General features: G+C 42.1%; 1 protein-coding gene across 4 annotated transcripts in view; it reads right to left on the minus strand.

Moving 5' to 3' along the window:
* ENPP2 (ectonucleotide pyrophosphatase/phosphodiesterase 2) overlaps positions 1–13,134 on the minus strand; it is an 81,541-nt gene that overhangs the window by 18,305 nt on the left and 50,102 nt on the right. For 3 of the 4 annotated variants that reach the window (XM_082235562.1, XM_082235564.1, XM_082235561.1), the window contains 7 exons: positions 8,780–8,932; positions 6,528–6,636; positions 5,014–5,139; positions 4,780–4,811; positions 2,813–2,940; positions 1,365–1,452; positions 668–755 (listed from right to left, as the gene is read on the minus strand). In XM_082235562.1, coding sequence (XP_082091688.1) covers positions 668–755; positions 1,365–1,452; positions 2,813–2,940; positions 4,780–4,811; positions 5,014–5,139; positions 6,528–6,636; positions 8,780–8,932 — 724 coding nt within the window. The remainder of the gene's footprint in view (positions 1–667; positions 756–1,364; positions 1,453–2,812; positions 2,941–4,779; positions 4,812–5,013; positions 5,140–6,527; positions 6,637–8,779; positions 8,933–13,134) is intronic. The other variant, XM_082235563.1, reaches the window with a different exon arrangement.

Genomic DNA, 13,134 nt, shown 5'->3' on the forward strand with positions numbered 1-13,134 from the left:
ATCTCTGCTTAAGCCAATTTCACCTGGCCACCATGTTTTACTCCTGGCCCTTGTGACATTATCTGAATTTTAATTATTGCTTGGGTATTATTGTTGTTGTTGTTGTTGTTGTTGTTGTTGTTGTTGTTAGTCAGCCACACAGAAAGCACTTTTGCTGAAGGGCAGGTTAAGGTAAAGGTAAAGGTAAAGGTAAAGGTAAAGGACCACTGGACAGTTACATCCAGTCAAAGGCTATTATGGGGTTATGGTGCTCATATCGTTTTCAGGCCAAGGGACCCGGCGCTTGTCCACAGACAGCTTTCCAGGTCATGTGGCCAGCAGGATTAAACCACTTCTGGCGCAACGGGACACTGTGACGGAAACCAGAGTGCACGGAAACACCATTTACCTTCCCGCCACAGTGATACCTATTTATCTACTTGCACTGGTGTACTTTCAAACTGCTAGGTTGGCAGGAGCTGGGACAGAGTAATGGGAGTTAAGGAAGCATGGCAGGTCGCCCTGCGAGAGGCAACAATATTGGATTCTGCTCTTCAGCCTGCAACAGAACTGCTCAAAAGAAAAATGCGGTCCTAGAGCAGAAGAAAGAAAGAAAGAAAGAAAGAAAGAAAGAAAGAAAGAAAGAAAGAAAGAAAGAAAGAAAGAAAGAAAGAGTGTTTCCACTTACCACACATCACATTGTAAAGTTCTATATTCTCAAAAGGAGGCACTTTTGCCCTGAATTTAAACGAAGGTCCGTAGCCTACAAAGACCGTCTAAGAGAGAAAGACAGAAAAGAAGAAACAGTAGCGTCATTGTGGCCGAATGCATTTTGTAATCTGGGAGCGGCTGTCTAGAGGGCCACGCTGATGTTCAAGCCAGTCTTCCGAGGGCCACATGCCAGCCGCTTGTGGCCCATGTCTGCGCGTAAACACACAATGTCCACACATGCTCACCAGACCTGTAGTCTTCCCTCTGTCACAAACACAAGCAGCCAGATGCTCCTACACATAAACACCCCCCCCCCATAACCAGCCTTGTCCACTCCAGTGCTTGAGTGAAACGTCTGGAAATGCTGCCTTCTACTTTGAGACTTCCCACCTACTTCCACTCCTGTGCTGGAATAGGGATTAGGAAGGTAATGTCGGCTTCTCATCTCAAACAGCAGCCAGAGGCTTCATTTCCAATCTCAGCCCCATGCTGTTTAGCACCAAGAATGGAAATACGTACACAATCCCTCTGAACCTCTAATGAGAAGGGAGAGGAATATTACTACCCAGCTGGGAGACAAAGCATTCTGCCTACCCTTTAAGCTAATTCAGGAACATTACTTTTGTGCTAACAACACCTGCCATGCCACCTCCGAGTATTCTGCTACCGCTTACCTGCATGCTATTGATCTTGTTATCGTAGCCGTGGTCTCCGTGGAAATAGCATTTTCCTGATATTTTCTTAAACACGTCTCCAGGTCTCCTAGAGGTTTTAAGAAGATGTTGTTGTTCTTTTACTGCCACAAAGGAGTTCAAACGCAGCTTAAGGTTCGGTTCCCCACAGAGGGCACCTTTATAGACTGCCCACTTTTTTTACTGGTGGGATTCAATCACAGACCAGCAAATTCAGGTTGCAGGACTGAAGCGGATTTGGCCTGGCTGTGAATCAAGCCTGCTCCCCAACCCCACCAAAACCCCCCACAAACCTAACTTTTAGCAGCAAGGGAAACGTTGCAACAGTGCACTAAAATGTGGGATAACAATGGCTTGATGCAAGGTTGTGGAACCATTGGATAAACTTTGTGCAAATAAATCAGATTGAATGCTCAATTAGCAGGTCATCTGGAAATGACCGGATTGCAGAAAGACAACTATTTACGCAAAGGTAGGGGTAAAAGGATCTGTTAGTTTTGACTCTCTCTCTGTTTCTCATTTTCAATTCAAATTCAGTTCTTCACATTTCTGCAGCAATTTGCAATTTTTAAAAAACCCAAACCTCATGAAAATTCTTCAACATTTTTGTGCGAATTTAAACCCAACATACACGCTTTTGTATGGCGTTTTGACATGTATATATATGCAAGCAATTTATCCTAATACCACGTGTTTTTGCATTTTATTTTCACCAATATATTTGCTTTCACTCGCATTTCCCCGCTAATATATGCAATTTTGTAAACATTCTTTTGACTGGGCAGCTAAAAATTCAGATAGGTGTGAATTTCAAAAGGCAGCTGCATTTCTGTTTTCATATTGTTCCAGGAACTGCAAATTTGAAAGATTCAACTTTAATTGTGAACTGAATCAACCTGCCGACAGACAGACAGACAGACAGACAGCCACCCTAGTTAAATGTTAATGAAAATCTAACACACCATTAGAATTTTTTTTTAGCAAGAAACCTCTTTTCAACTCTTGAAAAACTAAGGCTGCAATCCTAACAACAGCTACTCACAAGTAAACCACAAATAAGCAGGGCTAGGATTGCAGCCTTAGTCTAAGCAATATTATTTTATAATTCTGAGGATCCTTCATGCTGTCATAGCTGTGACGCTAAGGAAATCAAAGAAAAATGATTGTGATAAGAAACTCTTCAATATTCTCGAGTCCAGCTTGCAAGATGTACGTTTTTATAATTCTCTATAGGACTCTCTTTTTGAGACTAATGAGTAACCATGCAGCAATTCTGTGTGTCAACAGCCACTGATATAGACATGGCTGGTTTCTTTAGCTATGGATAAGAAACCAAGCTCAATTCACTGCTTTTTTTACAGGCGTTAGATCTAGTTCATTGGAAATCTCGAAAGGCAAAAAGTCGTAAGCGGAAGAAGACGTCTGCTTACTTGGCCACATGCCATCTTCTTTCCACCAGCAAATGAATATCCTCGATCCTTCGGTTATTGGCGTAATGCAAACGCTTAGGGAGATGCTGCTTCAAATACGGCTTGAAGTGCTGGTCAGGCTTCCTGCACTGAAACACAGAATTGTAGAGTTGTAGAGGGGACCACGAGGGTCATCAAGCTCAACCCGCTGCAGTGCAGCAAGGTTTTTGCCCAGTCCAGGGCTCAAACTCACAACCCCGAGATTAAGAGTAGCAACTGAGCTAGGGAGTTTATAACAGGGAATGGCAGGTCATTGTCCAAGCCATCTGCCGCCAGAAGCAGGGACCCTTTCTAAACCTATCCTTACTTAATAGCAGTGCACCCTCTATCTCTTATAAAGCTTATATCAAGTCAGATCATTTGCCCACCTCTACTAGGATTGTCGGGATGCAGGTGGTGCTGTGGGTTAAACTATAGAGCCTAGGGCTTGCCAATCAGAAGGTCGGCAGTTCAAATCCCCGCAATAGGGTGAGCTCCCGTTGCTCGGTCCCTGCTCCTGCCAACCTAGCAGTTCGAAAGCACGTCAAAGTGCAAGTAGATAAATAGGTACCACTCCAGCGGGAAGGGAAACGGTGTTTCCGTGAGCTGTTCTGAAGTGGCTTAGTCATGCTGGCCACATGATCTGGAAGCTGTACGCTGGCTCCCTTGGCCAATAAAGCAAGATGAGCACTGCAACCCTAGAGTCGTCCACGACTGGACCTAATGATCAGGGGTCCCTTTACCTTTACTAGTATTGTCTACTCTGATTGGCAGCAGCTCCACAGGGTTTCAGGCAGCAGTCTTGCCAAGCACCCATGCTCAGGTGAGAACTTAACTTGAGGCTACAGGCACATAAGCAGCGAGCTGAGGCTTCATGACCCAAACACCTATAGTAACATCTAATGTAGGGCTGTCAGAGAATTCCAGTAGGAAACAGAAGCACAAATTGACCATCCCAGGTCTAGAAAGAAAATTAATCCAGTGAATATGATCGGTATCAATCCAGCTAATACGATTTGTATTCGCTGAAAACCATGTTGGTTTTTTAAAGCCCGCATCCGATACACAATGAATGACTTTTTCCCACTTTGTTTTGATGCTTCCTTCACAATGAAATGAACAGTGTGCAAATAATTATATAATTGATTACGCTAAATTTGTAAGGTGCAGAAGTGACACTAAACAGCAGGCAGCAATGTGAAAAGTTTAGTGTTGAGTGGAAACTGAACCGTGGCAAAACAGAAACAGCACCAATTGTGATGAAGAAAGAGCAGAAGGGAAATGGCAGCCTTCTTACAACCCAAATCCAGTGTTAGAGTCATTTAAAATAGTGGGCATACCTACTTTAGATCCATTAATTTAAATGGGTCTCCTATGAGTATAACTTGGTTGGATACAAACACCACAGTTTGGGCTCTGAGAGTTTGTCATCTGCAATTGATTGCAGTGGGTTGTAGACTGTTTGCTTAATTTCTTCCACCAAAATCTTTAAGATTGGGGAGCTGAGGGTGGAAAGAAATTGTGTTAACACAATGCTGAGATGACTTCCATTTTCCAAAGATCCAAATTCCAAGTCTAAACTCTTTTTTCTTCTTCACTTTTTAAAAACAGAGATGTCAATTCTTTCAATGGAGTACTAGCAAAATATTTACTTGGAAAAAGAGTTTTTTTTTTCCATTTCCAAAGGGATGGGATAAAGGGACTGTGTTCAGAGAATTAAGGCATTACGTTGGTGCATGTTATCCAGAAAAGTTATAAAAATCTGTTAGCAGCAACAAAACAGTGGAAATCATGATGAGCTTTCTTCCACACCCATGAACGATCCTATTTAGGAGGCTTTATGATGGTCTGATCAGCATCCTCTTGACCAAGTTCACTGTTAGTTAAGCACTGTAAACTCTCAGCCCATAATTAGAAGCCACAAGAGTGTGTGCTAAGCAAATACTTACTGTGAGATTAGCAACGATGGCTTTTGGATCATCTGTTGGAGAAAGGGGGAGAAAAGAGAGAAATCAACTGAACCTTGAGCTAGAGAAAAAGTTTTCAGAACAAGAATTAGCTTTCATCTTAAAAATAAAAAAAAATCCTTCCAGTAGCACCTTAAAGACCAACTAAGTTAGTTCTTGGTATGAGCTTTCATGTGCATGCACACTTCTTCAGATACACGCGTAAGATCAACTTACATCTGACATTGCTGTTAGCTTTGGCACGAATTCGCCCCAGTGTTCCTGGTATCAGAATTATGTCATCCACATTAGACAGGTAGTTGTTCAAATATTCAGTTCTTTCACAAGCGGCATCCTCCATCCCTGCACCAAGAAACATGACTTAGAAGGGGGTAGGGAGACTCTGGCATCAATATTTTTTACTTGAGAGCAAACTGATGGAGAGGTTAAGACTCTGGGAGCCCTTAACAATTTGCTTCTTTAACTTCACAGCATGTACCACCATCCAATGGCAACTTCCCTGAGAACACCCCTAGTCATAAATAAGACCCACCAGAAGTGTCTAAGATTTTGCAAAGATGGTGATTGTGGTGAAGATAAAGGCATAAAATCAGGCTTAGAAATAAACTGCAGTTAGAATATCAAAGAACTATGACAAGCACAGTAAACCTCTGCTAAGGAATTCAAGCAAATTTAAGAACAGAGACTTCAGCATGTTTACTCAGAGCTTAGGTTCCACTGACTTGCATGATTCTTCTCTCTAGAACGTATACTTAAGACTGCAACCTGAACACTGAAAATGTTACTTTTAAAAGTAAACTAGCCCTACAAAACACCTGTTGGCAATAAGAGGTGGCTTAATACACCTGAGGTTCATAACTAAATTATCAACCTTGTCAAGGTTTCTGTAGTTATAGTTGTAGCTTCTTGGTGTTATTCTTGTCTGTCTTCTTGTCATACTCTTAGAAATGATTGATTGCACATTACCCTGGCCAGACTTCAGTAAAAAGAATTCACGCACACTCACCAAAACTTAAAGAATCAAAAAGTTGTATGAGGTCATCCTATCTGTCTAGAATAAGCTCAAACTGGTTTTGACATTCACTTTTGTGGCCTACAGCCCTGACCCATCAACAACCTATGCTCAAATAAGGAATTAGATAGCCATTATCTCTGTCCCAGACTGAACTCGTATTGTGTGGGCTTGTTCCAACAGTTGTTCCAGCAGCACAAGCAGAACCTCAGTTCTTATGACTAAATTAATAGGTTTGCGAGACAAGCAGTTGAACCCTTCAGGTGGGTGACATCTGAACTATCCTTCTTTGGTCGGATTGTTTTGTTGTTGTTTTTAACCTTTCAGTAGCTCATCTCTCAGCAAACTGTTTGACACATTCGTGATAAATGTGATAAAGTGAAATACAAATTGCCAAACGAGACTAGACTTCAGAAGGCCTGAAGTGGGAACAAACCACTGCAAGACAACACCTCATCCTCTTCCTTCCTTTAGATATTTGTGTTTGCACTCAGTTCACATGTTTCTCCCTATTCTCCACTGAAGACACAACAATATGTGTATGCCTTAAAAACATGAAGATACACGCTGGAAGCTGAACGACTCCTAAAGAAGCAGCTCTCTCATTTACCAACACTCCCTTGACATTTTTTGCTAACTGGATACCTTTAGATATTCAGAAAAAAATAGCTGAGACTTTTGCATAAAGTTTGAAAAATAAAATAAAATAAATAATTACCATGATCACCAACGAAGATAATGTTGACACAGCGGTGCAGGTTCAACTGCTTCAGCCCATCCATTAGTTGTCCCAGGATCTTGTCAATCTCTCTTAGCGGATGCAACATCTAAATATGCATATATTTACACAAAGGGTGAAAATCAGCTCTTTCCCACCCAAATCCCACACTTTGGTTCATTTTCCAGCTCAATTTTACACAGCCAGACCCCAGCTTTGGACTTGGGGCATTATCACCATACCTTCAAATGTATAGTGTCAGTAAAATAAAGTCCAGAAAGATAAAGAACATAGTCTAATCCGGCGTTGGAGCAGAGCAAGGGACTAGCAAGCCCAGCATTCCATTTTCCATATGTTTAGTAGTCACTGATAAGGCTTATGGTGCAATCCTACACACATCTACTAAAAAGTAAGCCCATTGAGTTCAATGGGACTTACTTCCAGATAAGTGTGTATAGGGCTATAAACTTCATCTCCACTAATCTGCACTCCCCGTGATGTTATCCTTCCATGTTTTTCACATGAGCGTTATCATATTTGACATTCAAAGTGATAGTAAGATTTTCTGCGAAATCCCTCAAATGGTGGTGAAGCTTGAACCCCTGTATGGAAATCACTGATCTAAGAATCTGAGATGACCATATGGAAATACTAACCAGCTTGTGAAGTATGCTAGAACGCAGGTCTTTTGTAGACTCGTATTCTTAAGTAACATAACAGAAGACGTCAAATTTTAAGTGAGACCCTAGTCCACTTGCTTAAACTGTTTAAAAAGGCCTTGGCTAAACATATTAAAGATGCCTGAAATCCATACTTTTAAACAATAGACATATACAATCAAAATATTCAAGCACCACACAATGCACTACCAAGACCTAGCATGGAGGTTTTTTGCCAATACCTTTTTCCAAACAAATACAATGCCTGTATTTAATAAAATATACTTCCCTCAGATTCCTCGTGGGACAATGCAGAGGACTGCATAGCCTTCATGTTTGACCATCTAACAAATTAGTTCTAGAGCAAAGTTGAGCGGCTGTCTATTTAGGAATACAAGCTACTGGGCAAATGCTTCTTTTCCTACACAACATTGCATTTTGCCTATTTATTAGTGAACCACAGAAACAGCTCCCCCGCCACCCCCTTTTCTAATGCACAAGCCTTAAACTTGGGAGTTCGGACTTAGAGTACTCATGAATTTCAAATGAGCAGCTTGGGGTGGGTTTTGCTTGTTTGCTTTTGTGGGAATATTTGCCTCTGAGGAAACCTGAAGCAGTGGTATTGGCAAGATGAAAAAGACAACTAGTCACATACATTTACGTCCAGATTGACTGAAATAATCCAAAGCTAGGCATTTTTAATACTGTAAAATAAAGCACACACAAACATCAACTTCAGTCTACTTCTGCAGGTTCAAAAGTTAGGGAACCTTTGGCAAGCCTCCACAATGTCAAACCAAGTCATTTCTATGACCTATGAAGAACCTAAAGTTTGAGTGAAGACATCCCACAGATGTCCAGGTGCAGATTGCTAATCCTGGGCTGTGATTGCTCAAACAAAGAGATGCCCCAATATCAATTGCCAATTTTCACCACCTCAAAACATTCCTCAAGTTCCGAGGAGGCATTTTAGTCCTCCAAAACAAATGGCTGACATCAAATATTAAACTGATGGACATGAAATTGAAAAGATTTTACAGAGCAATTCTTGTGACCCAGCTTTTCCTCTGATGCCCCATTGTAAGGGGATGCTAATAACAGCCTTGTGCCATGCTAAGAAAGGAAGTAAACTGGTAATATTTCCTCAGTAACCCTCAGGCACTACTGGTAAGACTATTCCAGATGGAAATACACCCAGTTTCAAGAAATGATTTTTAGCCGAAAAGGATGATATGAAGTCTGGTAAAAAGCTTGACTCTAAGGGCTTGTCTAGACATTTCCATCTGTGGACAGAGAACTTTGGATGAACTTTTTTCCAGCAGGATTTATTTGCTGGTGTACCCTGTCTGTACCATTTATACACATATTTTGTAACAGTTAAGATGATTGGGCTTGTACAAGGAGAACACAAGTCCAAAAAAGATGGAGACGAGACAGACTACCGTTGCTGATTAAACAGTAGCAGTCTGTTGACATATTTTCAAGATGGTCGCAATGGAAGTTCCACTCTGAAGATGAGAATCTCAAAGTTGAAAAAAGAGAGAATCAGACAAGAGCTTCAGAATTTGGCCCGTGTCAATTTTGTAAACTTACTTTGTTCCGACGGGATTCCGCAGAGTATTGTTCCGCTCTAGGCGCTTTTCTTCTTTTCTTGGAAGAATCAACACGTCTTTTCTGTCTCCTCTTGGGAGTGATCTTTCTCTTAGGTCTTTTAGATGGAGTAAGAGGTGAGCCAAAACTACTCTCCTGTACTGGCCGAGAGAGATGCCTGGACTCAGAAAAAGCTCATCTCGGCTAACACCAGATGGTCAAAACCACCTGTGCCAGCAGCAGATTTAGGAATCAGTACACCAAGTCTTGGTTAAGGCCACCAGAGGTAGTTCAGAGGTCAAGTCAGGGCAAAGTTACTTCAGCCAGTTACTTATAAGAATAGAACTAGAGCTCATCAGAAACAACAATTCCCTGAAGCAGAGGTGTATTTTCTAGTGGGAAAAGGGCTGTGGCTCAGTGGTAGAGGATCTGCTTTGAAGGCAGAAGGTTCCAAGTTCAATCCCTGGCATGAAAAGACTCCTGTCCTGTCTGAAACTCTGGAGAGCCACTTTCAGTCAATACTGAGCTATAGTCTCAGTAAACAGCTTTCTGTGTTCATACAGGGCCCCATTTTATGCTCTAAAATTTTATTTCATCAATTTTTAAATGAGTTTGTGCCTTAAAATATTGATAATCCACAAAATGGGAGCCAAATGTATAAGAGGCCACAAAAATGATTCACGTTGTATTTCCATGTGGCCAGCATGCTAGTCTGTATTTATCTGTTCCATGCGCCAAGAGGCATGCCCAATTCTTATTGTTATTATTTAAAAAAAAAAAACCCACTAGAAGGCACAATATTCTTGGCAGGAAGTAGTGCTACACTATTGATATTTTCTGTAAATATTGATCTTTTTTGTAAAAAAAAAACCCACAAACCAACCCCACACATATTTCTGAATGAGACGTAATCCCACAGTTTCCACCTGTAGGGTACCATTTTGTTTTTAGCCAGGTAGTTTCCATCAACATTGGACTTATTTTTGTTGCTGGGCAAAATCACCGTGGCACCTGTTGGGAAAGGGCCTAAAGATAGATGCCGGAGACAGGAGGTAACAGTGAATGGTCCATTGCGTTAAGAAGAGGGAGAAAACCATTTGGGGGGAAAGAACAGCCTCAGAGGCAAGCAATGCGCAGTTGTCCGAGACGACTTTAAATTGATCTTTAAAAGAAGCCACATGGCATGCAACTCCAATTGACTACTCCAATGAGAGTTTCTGGCATCTTTTAGGATCAGCTTCTCAGAAGAGTGCAAGACGACACATACAGGGAGATAGTGCAGTGCAGCTCATTTAAAAAAATAAAAAAAAGATGAAGAAAGGAAACGCAGCGAAGGAGGTTCAGACTCGGCAGTGATTTACAACGCCGTTTGTTCCTATCCGCTTAGCCATCCACCGTCTTTGTTGTTTCAGTCGCAGACCCGCATTCTTGGAGGAAAAACAGTGTTACCATCTGCCATGCTGTTTCATTGCTTCCCAGGCAAGCAGCTGGAAGGGAGATGCTAATCCAATTCCATTCGTCTCTCTTCAAAAAGCAACTTCAGAGTTTCTTTTTAAATATATATATATATATATAGAAGAGGAAGAGTTCAAGCTTCGTGCAGTCTTGATGAAGAGAGGAGCAGAGGAGGGAGGAAAGGAAGGATTCTCATAGTATACTCGCTCTTTCTAAAAGAAGCACAGCCAGAGCTTTAAACTGGGCCACCAAGTGGTTCTGAATAAATCAGAATTGCCATCCCAGGGTAGCATGTTAGAGGGGCAGCAGAACAGTCCTTAAGCACATGAGTTTGTTGTCTGGTTTGCAGCTCACCTAGTAGACCGCGCATTTCGTACATACATTCGCAAAGTGATAGCTTCTCCTTCCAAAGAAGTTAGAGCTAGGAAGAAAGCCAAGTCTCTATTAACCAGCCAGGGCATCACTTCAAAAGAGGAAGAACAAGTACTATCAGTACAAGGGGTGAAAGATGGATGCATAAGATCTCTAGCTTTGTAATTAAGAGTTATAGGATCATACACACAAAGGAGGCAGAATCTGGTCAGCCAAGGGTCTACCTCAAAGGATAACTTCCCACAACAGTAGACAACATTATGGCTATGTTCCCGTCCCGCCTCCTCCTGCTAGGTAGCCAGAACTTCAACTTCTGGCAGCTTAATTTCACTTTCCATGAATCTTGGCTCTGGTTTACAACAAGCTCTGGTTAGTTAAACGAACCCGCTTCATAAACCATGGTTTGCCGATGAATTGTGTGAAAGCTGGTCAGAATTAGTTTTAAGCCACTCTGCCAAAGTCCTCCGCTTGGATACATGCAAGGAGAACAGGGTCAGAAGTGTGCTAGCTCAAGGTCCATGGCAGCTCCTTCCCAACTGTGTGTGTAACACTAAACCATGGTTTAGTGTTACATGCAAATATGACAATTGTGATGGAAAAGGCAAGAACATGGTTTGGGGATGCTTCTCAGATGATGGAGGGTTTTTTCAAGGGTACAGCTATGCAAACAAAAGAGATCCGGGACAGGATCTCTCAACATTTCCCCTCACTGGGGTCTCAGTTCAGATCAATTGCTTAAAAAAATACTCTGGAAGAACCAGTCGTGCATCCTCTGCCTCACTTCTGTTTCTGGCACACTAATTCATTGGGCCTTGTCATCTACAAGCCATGTGGCAACTGGCAACCCAGTACTGATGGCTGGGGTCCAGCAGGATCACTAGGGGCAATGCACTACCAAGACTGGAGTTCTAGGACAAAGATACCACTTCCTCACATCCCCAAGACTTACCTCTTGGATTACCAGTGAACTCAACCACAAGGGAGGAATTTACTCTCTGCATGCTGCTATTCTGGAGAGCTGTCAGAGTCCTCACGCCCCCTTCCCAAAGCGCCTTGCTTTCCGGGCATTGAGACTGCTCCCCCTCAACTCAGTGCCTAGTGTGCACCATTCACACAGCCCTAAATCTGCCCCTTCAAGCACTTTGAACTTGAGCTCAGAAATTCGCAGAGAGTCGATGACTCTGGTTTAGCACTAGTGAGATATGATTCTGCCACAGTTTTAAAGCCAAGCAGTTTGGATCTTCCTATGAGTAAAATCTGTACTGGAAAGCCAGTATCTTAATGAAGGCATCAGTCTTAAGCAGCTATTGCACTGATTACTAGAACCGTAGAGTTGGGACGAACCACGGGTTTCATATAGTCCAACGCCCTGCAATGGAGGAGTATTCTGCCCCACGTGAAGCTCAAACCCATGACCCTGATATTAAGAGTCTCATGCTTTACCCACTGAGCTATCTTCTTGAGCCGAGCAACAAGAATCTCTTGGAGCCCAGTGCGTTGCATGTATCGATGAAGGATAACTTCTTTCCATCTGAATATTGAGGCAAACAGACCTGATTCACACCTACCAGACTGTAACACACACAGATCAGAATGTATTGATGCTACAGACTTCACACTTCTCCAGTGCAGTTCTCTGCTGAAGAAAGTCCCCAAAAATGTGCATGCAGAAATAAGTTTCTAAACTTAACAAAACAAAACAAAGACCAGTGATTAATGCCAAAATGGTCAAAACATAATCATGAAATGAACACATGCAAGAATGAAATGGGTCAGAAATAGATTAATTGCCCCACCCCTGCTTGTATGTGTTTCCAAAACTCAAAACTCCCTAATGGCATTGTGAGGGATAGCTCAATGGGGAGAGCATGAGACTTAATTTCAGGGCTGTGGGTTCAAGCCCCACATCGAGCAAAATATCCCTGCATTGCAGGGGGTTTGGACTAGATGATTCACATGGTCCTTCCAACTCTATGATCAATTATCTACTATATTATCTGTTCTGCAGAGTCACACACAACCCCAATATCTTAAATAAATTGTGTAAATATACAGGAGCAACACTGGGGTCAATTACATACTGAAATTTCACCAGCTTCTTATATAACTGCAGCATGAACACAACACAGCTATTGTGTTAACTGTTTTTACTAGGCACGAGAGATCCTTTACAACCAATATATTGGATGCAACAGTTTCCACCTGCAATCACTTAAAGTGGGGTCTAATGTACCCCCCAATACCTCTCGCACACAATGAGTCAGAGGCTGAAACGTCACAGAACAGCTGGGTCCTTTATTAAGCAGAGAATACATGAAGTGTCACTTGGTTAGGTGGGCTTCCTCCAAGCTGGGGCCTTTCCAGCTGTTTTTGACTCTAGCTCCCACCACAGCCAGCGCAGGGATAAAGCGAATAGGAGTCAAATAGGTCCCGGAGCACAATAGGTTGGGAAGTGTTGGATTAGGAGGAGAAGTTTTACATAATTGTTTGAGTCTCTCTTTACGATTACCCCGAATCCGTAGGCAGGTTAA

Source organism: Podarcis vaucheri, assembly GCF_965113315.1.
Source record: "Podarcis vaucheri genome assembly, chromosome: 8".
In the NCBI taxonomy this organism is placed as follows: Eukaryota; Metazoa; Chordata; class Lepidosauria; order Squamata; family Lacertidae; genus Podarcis; species Podarcis vaucheri.